The following is a 14,232-nucleotide window of genomic DNA, read 5'->3' on the forward strand; positions in this document are numbered from 1 at the left end:
GAAGGTTGGCAACCCAGAACACTCACTTGCGGCATTTGGGAGCCAAAATGTCAAAGTACCAAGGCATTCAGGATCCAAGGTACGACTGTATATGATGTGAAGTTGAGGAGGAGAAACTGTGCATTGGATGCAGTACATGCACATAGTCTGCAGTACATGCACATAGTCTGCATATCATGGAATGGGAAGGTGGGCCCATGTGGTTGAGTATATAACATTTAGAGAAAGGAGCTGGAATTACCATAATGATTCTTCCTGCAAGATTTGCAGGGATTTTTTTATTAAAAAAAGAATTTTCAAAATAGTTAGGCTTTCAACCTATAATGTTTTGATAAAGCAATTGTATGGTATTGTCCTTGACCTTTTACTGTGCCTGAGAAACTGAGTCCAAGGTCACAGGAAAATCTAACTCTCAGCTCAGACATAGGGAGGGGCAGAAAGCAAGCCCACAGCAGCTCAGAATTGGAGGTAGGGAAGGCAGAGACTCGCTGCGCCTCTGCACCCAACGAGTGCTTAGAGCTTGGTGCAGAGAGAAGCCCACTTATTCTGCCTCCTATCTTCAGTCCCAAGCTGAAGGGAGGAGGTGGAGATGTGGCTGCTTACTTAAGGTTTGGGTTCATCTTGCTCGCTAGAGTCTGGGCGATTTTTAAAATCTGGGACTCCAATATTAATATGGGCTGACATATTATTTACCATGTCACAAGTGCGTTACAGCATTTGCTGTAGAATAAAGCATGTGCTTTAAAGACAGACTTCAGTCTGCTTGGCGATAGGGCTTTTCTTACAAAGTTGTCAGGAGTGGCTGTTCTGTGCATTTTCTGGGGTTAGAAGTGGTCAGCTCTTGTCCATTGACAGTGTTGTGTGGCCTGTGCTATCTGCTCCTGAAGCATATGGGGGAAATTTAGTATCGGACTTAGGTCCTGTACGCTGCATTGTCCTTCCTTGCTGCCTTGGTTTATTGAAAGTCTCAAGAGTTCCATTACTGATTGGGGATGGAAACAGAATTTTCTGCCTTTCCTTGCTCCACCTCTGTGCTTCTTGCCAACTGGGCTCCAGCATTCGCCCTCCCATGTATCATGCAGGAAGGTGCTTGAGTCTGTTACACTCTGTTCTGCTAGATTAGAGCAGAACAGTTCAGGTGAGATCACGCTGACTGTACAGTGTGGTCCTAGTAACTCTTCCATGTAAATGAAGCTTACTGAGCACTTGCTGTTGTTCCAGACCTACCCAGGAGGAGCAACTTACGAGCAGGAAGAGTTCTACGTAAAGTACCGCAATTTGTATGTATGGCATGTGATTTTTCTTCTTTCCAGCTTGTTTACACATTGATAATTCATTTGTTCCTTCCACTCACTCTAACCTCACTGCTGTATCTTTAGGGAACAAGTGCTAATTCCTTGCACCCTTTTGCTTTGTCTTCAGTTTCGCTGCTTCAGTGGTCTGCTGTCTTGTAGTCTTCCTTTTCCTCTCCCCCATTCACTTGGGTAGAAGGTCTGCTTCTTGCAGCCTACTTCCTTATTTGTAGTTTGACCTGAACTTCCCTTTTATTCCCCACTCCAAGTGAGTTATCTTTATTAGAAAGTGAGATTGACCATTGCTTACACGCGCTGCTCATCTGCCATGCAGTTCTGTTTCCCCCTCCTCCCATTAAGTTTCTGGTTATGGACAGTATTCAACTAATGCATCCTGACAGCACAAGGGATTTCCACTCGCATGATGGGGCTTCCTCTCCTCTCCTCCCCCTGCGTTCTTCCCATATGTGCTCCAGAAGGTTGGTGGGAACCTCTAGAACAGATCTAAGGGTTGTTTAGGGGAGGAGAGGGAGATAAAGTTACGTTGCGCAGGCACTGATGAGACGTTTTATGAAGCGCTGCATTGCATACAACCCTGTGGCTTTTATGGCTCTTTTTTATGATGTCCTAGAATTGTGTTCCCTTGGGTTTTTTGGGGGGGGCGGGGCGTAGGGGGTCAAGCTCTGTTTCTTCATGCCCTTTATGGTGTTTTCTTCTCATTTGCAGTTCTTACTTACACTGCAAATGGGCCACAATGGAGGAGCTGGAGAAAGACCCACGCATCTCCCAGAAGATCAAGCGTTTTCGCAATAAGCAGGCCCAGATGAAGCACATTTTCACTGAGGTGAGCCTGGCAAGCTACTCTGACACTCCCTCCTCGAAATATGTGATGTGTCGTGTGTCAGGGCTTCATCACCCAGGGGTGCTTGTTCTCAGCATCACCAAGGTGTGTGCATGCATGGAGGCCCCCCATTGTCATTGCTGTGACCCAGCTGCCTCAGAGGAGGTTCCAGGAATGACCAGAGTTTCACCAGGTCTCTTCTTCCACTTACTTGCATATGCACATGGGCTTGAGCTCCGTAGCTAGATTGGTCTCACTTAGAATGAAATTTAATATGAATTTATCACTCTTGCCAGGCTTGCTACCTGCAGCTTTTTCCATGCATCCCTGGTGGGTATAAATCAGAGCAATATGAAATTGAAATTGCTTTCTAACTCCGGCTGCAAATCCTTGGAGTTTTGAGCCCTTTGTCTGTACAGGTTCTTGGCACGAGTGTGAAATGTTTCTGGTGGAAGGTGCCACATCATTCCCTTTTGTCTGCGATGAGCAGCTGCTCCTCTGCTTGATGCACTGGGGTCCTCACCTCCTGTCTCCTAGTGTGAGAGCCAATTCCCACACTGCTTTCCATATTCTTTTGTGCCAGAACCATTGAGGTTTTTAAAGAGACACTGCTGTGATAAGCAATCACATTTCTGCATTTCTTCCCTGAATTAGCACCTCTGTTACAGAGAGAAAGGGGAAGGAAGCTCTGGCAAGAATAAATAGCTGCTAGTTTCCACCTGCTCATTATTTATAAGCTGTCAGTTAATCCATAGCCTGTCTATTGGCTCAGATAGTTGAAATTGCGAAGTTGCTGCATTTTGAATGGGGCAGAGCTCTGTATGATGACATTTTGCCCCATAACAGTTCCATGAGAACCAAGGTAGCCAGAATCTTTTTTGGGGGAATATGATCTTGGATGTTCCTCTCTTTATGTCAGATAGCATACTGTCCCCTTGCTAGATTTAACAGGATGCCACACCTTTGCATGCTTGTGTTTAGGCATGCATTGTGGAATTTTCACCTCAAGTAGGAAGAGGAAAAGGATGGCTTGACGATTCATTGCGGCCCTTAGTGGCTTTCCATTACATCTATGTAAGACCCTTCTATTACATCTATGTAAGACAGCAGTCACGAAATTAAAAGATGCCTGCTTCTTGGGAGAAAAGCAATGACAAACCTAGACAGCATCTTAAAAAGCAGAGACATCACCTTGCCGACAAAGGTCCGTATACTTAAAGCTATGGTTTTCCCAGTAGTGATGTATGGAAGTGAGAGCTGGACCATAAAGAAGGCTGATCGCCGAAGAATTGATGCTTTTGAATTATGGTGCTGGAGGAGACTCTTGAGAGTCCCATGGACTGCAAGAAGATCAAACCTATCCATTCTTAAGGAAATCAGCCCTGAGTGCTCCCTGGAAGGACAGATCGTAAAGCTGAGGCTCCAATACTTTGGCCACCTCATGAGAAGAGAAGAATCCTTGGAAAAGACCCTGATGTTGGGAAAGATTGAGGGCACTAGGAGAAGGGGACGACAGAGGACGAGATGGTTGGACAGTGTTCTCGAAGCTACGAACATGAGTTTGACCAAACTGCGGGAGGCAGTGCAAGACAGGAGTGCCTGGCGTGCTATGGTCCATGGGGTCACGAAGAGTCGGACACGACTAAACGACTAAACAACAACAACAAGACCCTTCCAGTTAAGACCTGGTCGAACACTCAAAAACCTTATGGACTTAAAGGAAACCTAATTCAGTTTATTGCTGCTGCTCTCCCTTCCCTGATAATCCTGCACGGGCTTCTGCAGACAAAAAAGAAAAGAAAAAAAACCACCTTGAGGAAGGGTGGTGATGCAGTCGTTGGCAGCAGAGAGCTTCCTTTCAGACAAGAGAGGCTCTTAGCTGGTAAATGATGTGTGGGGTGTCATTTTCTGTTTGGGGCTTCCAACTTTCTTCCGCAAGGTAAAATCTTCTTTGGCTTAGGGAGGAACTAAGGCCCTGAACCTATTTCAAGTTTGACCCAAAGGGGGCTGGACCCTGCGCAGAATGGGCCAGCATACTCCGAGTATGGGGGGTTTGCATTTCAAGCTCTCTCTGCCACATACCATCCGCATCTCTCAAATGAATCTCAGCATAGCCTGAGAACACCCCTCTTAAACTTATGCACCTTCGCTGTTTTAGAAATGTGAAAGCCTGAGCAAAAAAGGGTTTTTTAGTAGGGGGATTTGGTTTCCATTTTTCTTTTTAATCCCCTCTTCCCCAGTATGAACATCAAAAGAGGCTTGGGCAGAATCCCCCTTTTATGTCACTCAGGTGTGAACTTCCATTTGCCTGTATCTTGGCTTATGCATTGGAGTCATCAGATGAGGGATGTAAGGGAGAGGTAAGCAGCCTCTGCTGCTTCTATTAGAAATGCTGGAGGAGTTTGGTGAATACTCATTTGGTTGTGCCTTGACTTGTGTAGGAATGAGTCATTAGGCAGAACCAGTGTCCATTTCTCCATCCAAAATATAGCTCCTGTATTTAAAAATAAATAAAGTTGCTGACCGGACAACTAATGCTTTTTTTACTGGCTTATAAAAGAGGCAGTGCCTGTAGCAACCTGTGTGGCTTTCTTATACCACAATAATCCAACAGATCCTGGCTTAATGGCTTCAGAAGCTATTGTTTTCATGCTTGCTTTGTTCAGTCAAGTTTTAGCCTGTCTTGATGTATGTCCTGTTGTTTTATCTCCTTTTCTGCCAGCCTGATGAAGATATGTTCAACCCAGACTATGTGGAAGTTGATAGAATTTTGGAGGTGGCTCACACGAAGGACTCTGACACTGGGGAGGTAGATGTTGTTCTAGCATGGCTGCTCCTTGCAGTTGACAGCTCCTTATTAATCCCTTTTGTTTTCATGACGGACCATAGAGTGTGTGCAGTGTGAGCGCCAGAGTAGTGTGGCACTGATAAGAATGCCATAAGAATACTTAATGCTGGGCATATCTGTTGCATGCAAATGTCCCAGCTTCAACCCACTCACCTCTTCCCTTTTCTTTGAATTAGCTGTTGAGGGGGGGGGAATGGATTAATTTAAGTCATATCGTTTAACGCAAATCCAATTTATTCATCACTGTGGAGGGCATAACTAATTGCTTTTAAATATTCTGAGTATGCATGCTTCTTCAAGATGAGAACTAACTAGCCAAATGGTCCATCACTGGGCCAAGCTTTTCTGCTCACCCCTGAGTTAAGATATATGTGCAGTATTATTATTATTATTATTATTATTATTATTATTATTATTATTATTGAAAAACAGCCCCTCCTCTGCCTTAGGAATGTTTTTATGATAGCTGGCTGTACAGTTGCATCTGTCAGCATTGCATCCCTGCACTCACTTCCCATCGGTCTTGATGCAAACCTTCCTCATTCTCGGTTTCCTTCTCTGTAGGGATTTGTGCAACAGATTTTTATGTGCTTCTGTTTGCTTAAGGCTCTTGCTTTCTTGGTATGTGTACAGAACAGGGTTCCCAAAGGAGTTCTGTCACTTGCGCTTTGTCATTTGTTTTCTGCATCTCCTTGGTTTTTCATGGACTGCAGGAGGTGACTCACTACCTGGTGAAATGGTGCTCATTGCCTTATGAGGAAAGCACCTGGGAGCTGGAGGAAGATGTCGACCCTGGAAAGATCAAAGAGTTTCTCTCTCTGCAAATCCAACCAGAAATCAAATCTTTGGTAAGAGTTAAGAGAGAAACTTCAGTTTAATATGGAGGGAAATGATATGTGCGAATGAATTTTAGTGTTAGGTTCTTCTCTGTCCTGGCACTCTCTCTTAAGCTGTTGTTCCTACCCTTATCTTCTCTTGATATCTTTGCTGAGGCCGTTCAACTCACAGCAGTAACCTTCCTCTCTTTCCAGCCCTTCCTCCCCCACTTTCATCCAGATGTCTCGCAGAGCATCTGCTAGTTTAGCCTTGGCTATTCATGTAGTGTTATTATCTGCTGCTTATCATCATTTTGTGGTTGTTTGATAGTGGCTCTTCATATCTTTTGTGCTGTGAGCTCCAGCTGGATGGTGCAGAGATGCTTTGTAGGTGTCATGTTCGGTACATAAGTTTGTAACTAATGGCTTACTGACATGAGCAGAGCTGACCCCCATAAAAAAAATAGGTAGTACGGTAGCTTCCCTGAAAACCAGGAGGACTGTAGTAGGCAAATCCAGTTGGGCTTATAAGATGGAAGGGGTAAGTGACTGATAGTCACGTTGTCTGTATATTACCTCCAGTTTCAGTGGCTTTGTGCTGAGTCCCAGTTGCTGGGAAAAGGGAATAGGAGAGTGCTGTTTTGCTTAATTGCTTATGTGATTCCTTGCTTGCCCTTCACCATATGTTCCCAAGGACAGGTTACAACAATAGAATATGCAGTTTTAAAAAGTAGATAAGCCGTTACAATGATAAAACAAGTAAAATTATGAAACTGTATTGGAAAGGACCTGGGTCCCACAAAACAAAACAAGACACCTTCCAAAGGTGAAACATTTTTTTTTGTTTCACATCTGGCTTATTGGGCTTCCTATAGGTTTCTACTTTTCCACTATATGGGAACAGAATGCTTTTGCTCATTTTATTTTTAATTGTGTCGTTTTATTGCTTTGTTGTTTCCTGGGTTTGTTTTGGCGAAAGGACGTGAAATAAATTTAATAAAAAATAATTATTGTTGGCTAAGTAGTCCAACCTGGTGTGAGGCAGTCTTCTATGTTTCTGATAAATTCCTAGTGTGTTCCACTCATCTTCAATAGGAGGATTTTTTCACCAGTTTGTCTGGCTGCAGTCTTGTACACATTTACCTTCGAGTAAATACCACTGGACTTACTTCTGAGCAGCTGTGCATAGGATTGTGCTGAAAGATTCATATTCTGTCTCCTTTCTGTGAAGACCTGGATGGAGTAGGAGCTGTGCCTTAATGTGCTGCTGATGTTGAGCAGAGCTGTGGCTACTTCAGTGGCGTTTTAAAGAAAGTCCAACCCTTTGAATGTCCCTTGCTGTGTAGCATGGCTCATGGATCTATATCTCTTTTCAGCTTTTTCCCACCCCTTGAAATAGCTGGTGTAGGAACAATTTCATGTAATACAGGGGTGGCCAACTCCCAAGAGACTGTGATCTACTCACCATAGCTGTCAAGCTCTCCCCTTTTTTAAGGGAAATTCCCTTATGCTGAATAGGCTTCCTCGTGAGAAAAGGGAAAACTTGACAGCTATGCTACTCAGAGAGTTAAAAACTGGCAGTAATCTACCCCCCCCTTTTAGGGGTTCAGGTCAAAGTTGTTGAGCTTTTGTGAGGCAGGTGGAAATCCCCGTTTATTGGGGGGTGAAGAGCTAAAATTTTGAGCCTTTTGGGGCAGAGCCAAAGTTGTTGAGCTTCTTTGGGGGGAGCCAGTGATCTACCAGAGATCTACCGTACCACAGATGTCCAGTGATCTACCGGTAGATCACGATCTACCTGTTGGACGTGCCTGATGTAATAAATAAAAATAATGTTGCTTTCCTCAAAGGAATCCCAAACTCTGGATGGGGTCATGTGTGGGATGTGTTTGTGCCAGAGGGCTAAAAATGAAATGCTTCCCTAGAATGACTTATGTGGATGGGGTTTTGGTATTGTTCCATTGTGTTATAGATCCTAATGAGTATCATATTTTAGGTCAGTAAGGAGTTTTGCCCCAAGCCCTTTTTGCTTGCTTTAAAAAACAAACAAACAAACAAACAAACAAACAAACTTTTGCCTGTAGGATGTGGCTTCAGTCACCCAGAGCTACTTGTTCTGTAGGGGTTCTGTTCATTCCTGTTCTGTGGCACACTGTGATCTGAATGATGTAAGTGCCCTAGTTTGTTCTTTGTGCCCTGAACCACTATGGGAGAACTTGTGAGCACATTGCATGTTTTTACTTTATCAGGCCCCCGGGGTATTATGGCCTAATACAGTATTCTGGCCATCATAAAGTTGGCATGGAACACATGTGCTTCTATCATTTAGGTTCACTCCTTCTGCTGCCAGTAGAGGTAGGTGGATTGAATTTGATGGTGGGGTTTTCCCTTTCAGCCTTTGGAATCTGTAAATGCACGGCACTTTTGCTATAGCCAGTACCACCCAGTACCATACCATAAACACAAAATGTAGCTTGCTATAGAACGTGAGAACTAGTTAGAAGTGCTAATCAATTATGAAAATATCTTTCCCAAGATAAGATTAGCCTTTGCCTAATCACTGTACTCCTTTCTGATTTCCTCCTCCAGGAGCGCCCTGCCTCTGAGTCCTGGCAAAAGTTAGTGAAAACTCGGGACTATAAGAACAACAACCAGTTGCGGGAGTACCAGCTGGAGGGAATGAATTGGCTGCTCTTTAACTGGTACAACAGGTGAGTTGCAGATGGCACAGGGGCATCTTTGGTAAATGTCATCAGTAACAATGAAGTAACAAGAGGAGTTGTTTGAAGGGGTACTGTTAGCATATTTCAGAGGATACAAGCATTCAGCTGGGTTTTGGGTGTTTTTTTGTTGATTTGGTGTATAGTTTAATTGGCTTGACTTCTTAATCACTTGCAGGGTAGCTGGAGCAAATGTGCCTATAACTTATGCTAGGAATGTGGAGGCAGGAGAACCGTGTAACTGTTGGAAACATGCAGCATACTGCATGCACATGTTGCTGTTGCTGCAAATGTCTGAGGCTATTTACCATCAGTACTAGTTAATTTGGCACTCATTTCCGTGGGATATAGACATTAACTCTTAGGAAGCAAGTAGATGGGGGGAAAGTGCATCAGAAGGTTCAAACAACTTGTCTAGGTAACACACTGTGTCATTGTTAAAGCCAGGAATTGTCTGCAGGAGGCCTTGCTCAGTTGTGTGCTTCCCAGGGGTTGTAATGCCTGCTTGTGGTGTTTCCCATAGGAAGAACTGCATTCTGGCTGATGAAATGGGTTTGGGGAAGACAATCCAGTCCATTACATTCCTCTCTGAGATATACCTGATGGGCCTTCGGGGGCCGTTCCTCATCATTGCCCCACTCTCCACAATCACAAACTGGGAGAGAGAGTTCCGCACGTGGACAGAGATGAATGCCATTGTGTACCACGGCAGCCAGATAAGCCGCCAGATGATCCAGCAGTATGAGATGGTGTACCGGGATCCACAGGTTTGTGATGCTCTCTGGTCCCCAGGCACCTGGGTGTGTTTTTTTAACTTCTGTTGGGAATGTGGCCTGCAGGGTTCCCAGCAATGCTCTGGAGCAGGGTGGAGAGGCTTCACTACTTTGAGGAGTCTAAAACCAAGGGGTTACATGAAAAAAAAAGAGTCCTGCAAAGGTCCATCTCATCCATTGTCCTCATGGTGGCCAACCAGAAACCTATGGGAAGCTTGGAAGCAGGACCCCAGTACAATTTGCAACAACTGGTATTCAGAGACAGCCTACCTCTGACAGTGGAAACAGAACATAGCCATCATGACCAGTCCACTTGTAATTTAGAGTAGTTGAGGGTAGTGTGAGTAGTGCGGCTGATTTGGTGGTGGCACATGTTTGGGAGGTTCTGAAAGTGAGGTTCAGGCTGCACCTCCCCCCACTATCAGAATGAAAGCAGAGAAACCTGGAAACCTTGGGGGAGAAACCTAACTGGGAAGGGCTGCTTGTCCTTCAGGTGCATTTATAAGTGCCCCTTCTCTACTTATGGGTATGCTCAGCAAACAGTGGAGTTATGCTACCATAGGTATGGGCAACTGTTGAGTAAGTAGAAGATTACTGGTAATGGCTGGTTAGCAGTACTGTGATGTAGTTCCATGGCCTCTGTTTTAAGTGGAGTTTGCAAGTCCCCTTCTGTTGAGCTTGACTGGCACTTTTCAGGCACCAGGTGCCTCAGTCAAGAACCCGAGGGACTCCTGCTATCTGAGCAGTCTTAGCTGCTAGCAAACTCTCACATCTTGTTTTGGTATCTCCAGGGTAATCCTCTTTCAGGGCTCTTCAAATTTCATGTAGTCATCACCACCTTTGAGATGATCCTGGCTGACTGCCCAGAGCTGAAGAAAATCCAGTGGCGCTGTGTGATAATCGATGAGGCCCATCGGCTCAAGAACAGGAACTGCAAATTACTGGAAGGACTGAAACTCATGTCTCTGGTGAGGCTTTCCAAATTGAATTTCTTCTGCGCACTGTGGGAATCTAAGCCTGGTACAATGATACTGAATGGTGTGCAAGTGTACACCTATTTCTATTGCTGTACTGCGGCCAGGATCCTACTCCGCAGTTGCACAACACATGTCCTGAGGTTTGCCCAAGATAAATTGTGTCGCTACATGGCTCTCAAAGCCACCAAAGGGAACTTCTAGCAGCCTTCTAGCTATGTGCTGCATGTCTCTCATGCACACCAGAGGCATACCATAGCATAGCTCTTCCAGTTATACCCTTAGGAGAGTCACTGTGCCTGGATGAAACCATCAGTCAAAACTCATGGACTCTTAGCACTTTGTACAGCGCGCAGCTTGGGAAGTTGAGTGCTTTCCTGTAGGAAGATGGCTTGGAGCCATCTGGCTTGCAATAGAATGTTTGCTTCTCCCTCGGGTGGCAATGGTTTGGGCAGGGCAGGTGCTGGCTGTAAACATGTGAGAATGGTCTATGAGAAGCTGGCTTCTCTGAGAGCTGAAAGTAGACCCTTTGACTGGCAGTGACCTGTCATCAGCTGTCTCTGTTCCAGAAACAAAAGCACTGCAGGGCCACAATGCAGGAGTTAGCACCCTGTCCATCCTGTTGCCTCAGCAAGTGTCCTGTCCTGATCTCTCCCTGCATGGCAAATAGGAACACAAAGTGCTCCTGACTGGGACACCCTTGCAGAACTCAGTGGAGGAGCTCTTCAGCCTGCTGAACTTCTTGGAACCACAGCAGTTCCCATCTGAGACAGCTTTCCTGGAAGAGTTTGGGGACCTCAAGACAGAGGAACAGGTAAATAGGAAAGGTTGCAGGATTGACTCTCAGCTGGTGTGCTGAGCACGTGTGTTCTAATGATTTTTTTCCTATGTTTTTAGCTGCTCTTACCTGTAAACCGCCTTGAGTCCCTGACAGGAAGAAAGCAGAGTATAAATAAATAAATAAATAATAGTAATAATAGGTACCTCGGGGTACAGATGCTTCAGGTTACAGACTCTCCTAAGCCAGAAATAGTACCTCGGGTTAAGAACTTTGCTTCAGGATGAAAACAGAAATCGCGTGGCGGCAGTGGGAGGCCCCATTAGCTAAAGTGGTACCTCGGGTTAAGAACAGTTTCAGGACCTCCAGAAAGAATTAAGTTTTCTCCCAACTAGGCATATTTGTTGCATATGCTACTTTTCCTGCTTGAGGCTCACAAAAGAGCAGTAAGCGGGCTTTGCCCTGACATATTGGAATTTGCATGTCTGAGTTCTTGGCAGTTGCTTACTTAATCAGTATGCTAGGTCTGGCATATGGACAGCCTTTGTATGGGACATTCCAGAATTGCTGTCTGAGCTGAGATCCCATGCAGTGTTAATGGATTATATTTCTTCTTGATCCTGGCAGGTAAAAAAGCTCCAGTCCCTCCTGAAACCCATGATGCTGAGACGGCTGAAAGATGATGTGGAAAAGAACCTAGCACCCAAACAGGAGACCATCATTGAGGTAGAACTGACCAACATCCAGAAAAAATACTACCGGGCTATCCTGGAGAAGAATTTCAGCTTCCTGTCCAAGGGTGCTAACCAGCACAACATGCCTAACCTCATCAACACCATGATGGAGCTGCGCAAGTGCTGCAACCACCCCTACCTCATCAATGGTAAGGGGTGGGGCTGGAATCTGGGTACTCCAGCACACTTGGCCTGTGGTGCCGCTGCAGTTTCCTCATCCATAGTGAAGTGGCAAGAGTTACCATAGCAACTTCCTTTTAGCAGATGAATGGGGTGTTTCCGTAGGGGTGATGGTGCCATGAATGGTTCCAACAGGGGGGAACAGGAGGAGTTCTTGTTAACAACATCTGGAGGACTAGAGGTTCCCCACCCTTGGCCTAGAGGTATAAGGACTGCCTCCTGCACCCCCATCACAGTTCCTTTACCAAAGTCTCCATGGTAAATAATGAGCAGCACCAAAACAAAGTGATAATGTGCTAGGGTTGCTTTGGGAGTTGATTATGAACCTTGAACCGCTGGTGGATTTCCCCCCCCCCTTTCTCTCTGGGCCAGGGGCAGAGGAGAAGATCCTGGAGGATTTCCGTAAAACCCACAGTCCAGATGCTCTTGACTTCCAGCTACAGGCGATGATCCAGGCAGCAGGCAAGCTGGTGTTGATTGATAAGCTGCTGCCGAAGCTGATTGCAGGCGGGCACAAGGTGCTGATCTTCTCCCAGATGGTGCGCTGCCTTGATATCCTGGAGGATTATCTCATCCAGAGGCGGTCAGTACAGCCCAAGAGCTCGCACCACAGAGCATCACCTGGATCAGTGATATCCTTCCAGAGCATGCTAAGCTGTTAGGCTTACTGTCATCTTCCAATGCATTCATATATACCATTTTCTTCTCCCCCTCTGCCTAGATTCTCTCCTTCATCCCCTTATTGTTTTTCTCTTTCCCCATAGATTCTCTTATTTTACCCTTGGAGGCAGGAAGGGAACAGCTGTGTTGTGAAAGCACAAACCCTCCATGCCTTGCAGCTGTCATAACTCACTTTCCCTGGATCCATTCTTCTCTGTGCATTTAAGTCACAATCTGCCTTGACCCACTACCATGCGGGATAGCAGTCCCTACTGAGAATTCAGTACCCATAGAGGGAAGGAACGATAGCTCAGTGCGTAGAACACATGCCTTGCATGGAGATAGTCCCAGGTTCAATTCCTGTCATCCCCTGTTAAAAATAGGATCGATTGGTCACTGCTAATCACAATAGACAGTAGGGGGGCTAAATAGACAAATAGTTTCATCTGGTATAAGGCAGCTTCTTCTGTTCCTAATTAAGAAGCAGTCCAGTAATTTAAAGTTCGCTCTCATGCGGTAAAGTCTTAAAGGTTTGACACATTTATTATAGCATAAGATTTTGTGGAATAGAGTCCCATTTTTATGACGTGGGCTCCAGTCTATGAAAGCTTGTGCAGTAACATATTAGTTAGTGCTTAAGTTGCCATAAGGCTGCAACAGAGTAATGTGGCAGCCTCTCTGGAAATCATAGCAGTTCACTGTGATCTGTATCTATGTAGTTGCTTTCTCACTGTGAGACTAGATGGCTCCAGCAGCCCTCCTGCAGTTTATCAGTTCTGTAGTGCACACCTTCTTCTCTGAGTGAACCAGCCGCCACTGGCTTAAAAGTGCCTCCTTGGTGGAGACCTGCTCTCTAAGCAGCACATTTGCAGCTACCATCTCGAATCTTATTCCAGCTGCTTTCTGTAATGTGAAAAAGGTTGCTGGAAGTAGCACAAGAAGTAGCACATCACAGTTGGGAAAATCCTGGGCTTTAAGTTGCCTAGTGCTTAGAGGTTGAATCTGGGACCTAGGAGAACTGAGTAGGTTTTTTTGGAACATGTAGTACTAATGCCTATTTGAAATATATTTCCAGCTCTTTGCACAGTAATCTAGTTGCTTTACTACTTCTTGACTATTGGTGTCAGAGAGCATCTTACGTAGAAAGCCCCGGGGGGTGGGGGGTGGGCTTTGGGTGAAACTGGAATTATTACAGGGGACCAACTTGGTTATAGGAGGGGGGGTCTTGGAGAACCAGGTGTATTTGCTTAAAACAGAGTAACTCCTAGATCCTATGCATGTCTATTTTTAAAAAGCAGATACAGATGGTGGTGGTGATGAAGATGAAGATGATATTTTAGCACTTTAGAGCATGGCTGCAAATCATTCCATACACATTGCCTCAACAATCCTTGCAACAAACCTGTAACATAGGCCAGCAGTATTCTCTTCATATTGTAGAGATTGGGGTAAGGTTAAGAGATATTGGCATGATTGAAGTCTCCCAAAGAATTCATAGCAAGATTGAGATTTGAAATGGGGATGGCCGCTTCATGGCCATTGCTCTTTTCCACAACACCAGAGTAAGGAAACTGGGTTTGCTTAGCTTTAACAACACAACTCTGTTGCTAATTTGGCCAC

At 45.2% G+C, this 14,232-nt stretch overlaps 1 protein-coding gene across 14 annotated transcripts in view; it reads left to right on the forward strand.

Annotated features, from left to right (window-relative positions):
* CHD6 (chromodomain helicase DNA binding protein 6) overlaps positions 1-14,232 on the forward strand; it is a 101,453-nt gene that overhangs the window by 61,637 nt on the left and 25,584 nt on the right. For all 14 annotated transcript variants that reach the window (XM_060277235.2, XM_088674495.1, XM_088674496.1 and 11 more), the window contains 10 exons: positions 1,222-1,280; positions 2,019-2,136; positions 4,856-4,942; positions 5,695-5,829; positions 8,383-8,504; positions 9,037-9,280; positions 10,078-10,254; positions 10,931-11,074; positions 11,666-11,921; positions 12,325-12,535. In XM_060277235.2, the coding sequence (XP_060133218.2) occupies positions 1,222-1,280; positions 2,019-2,136; positions 4,856-4,942; positions 5,695-5,829; positions 8,383-8,504; positions 9,037-9,280; positions 10,078-10,254; positions 10,931-11,074; positions 11,666-11,921; positions 12,325-12,535 (1,553 nt within the window). The remainder of the gene's footprint in view (positions 1-1,221; positions 1,281-2,018; positions 2,137-4,855; positions 4,943-5,694; positions 5,830-8,382; positions 8,505-9,036; positions 9,281-10,077; positions 10,255-10,930; positions 11,075-11,665; positions 11,922-12,324; positions 12,536-14,232) is intronic.

This window comes from Zootoca vivipara, chromosome 7 (genome assembly GCF_965207765.1).
Source record: "Zootoca vivipara chromosome 7, rZooViv2.hap1.1, whole genome shotgun sequence".
Classification (NCBI taxonomy): domain Eukaryota; kingdom Metazoa; phylum Chordata; class Lepidosauria; order Squamata; family Lacertidae; genus Zootoca; species Zootoca vivipara.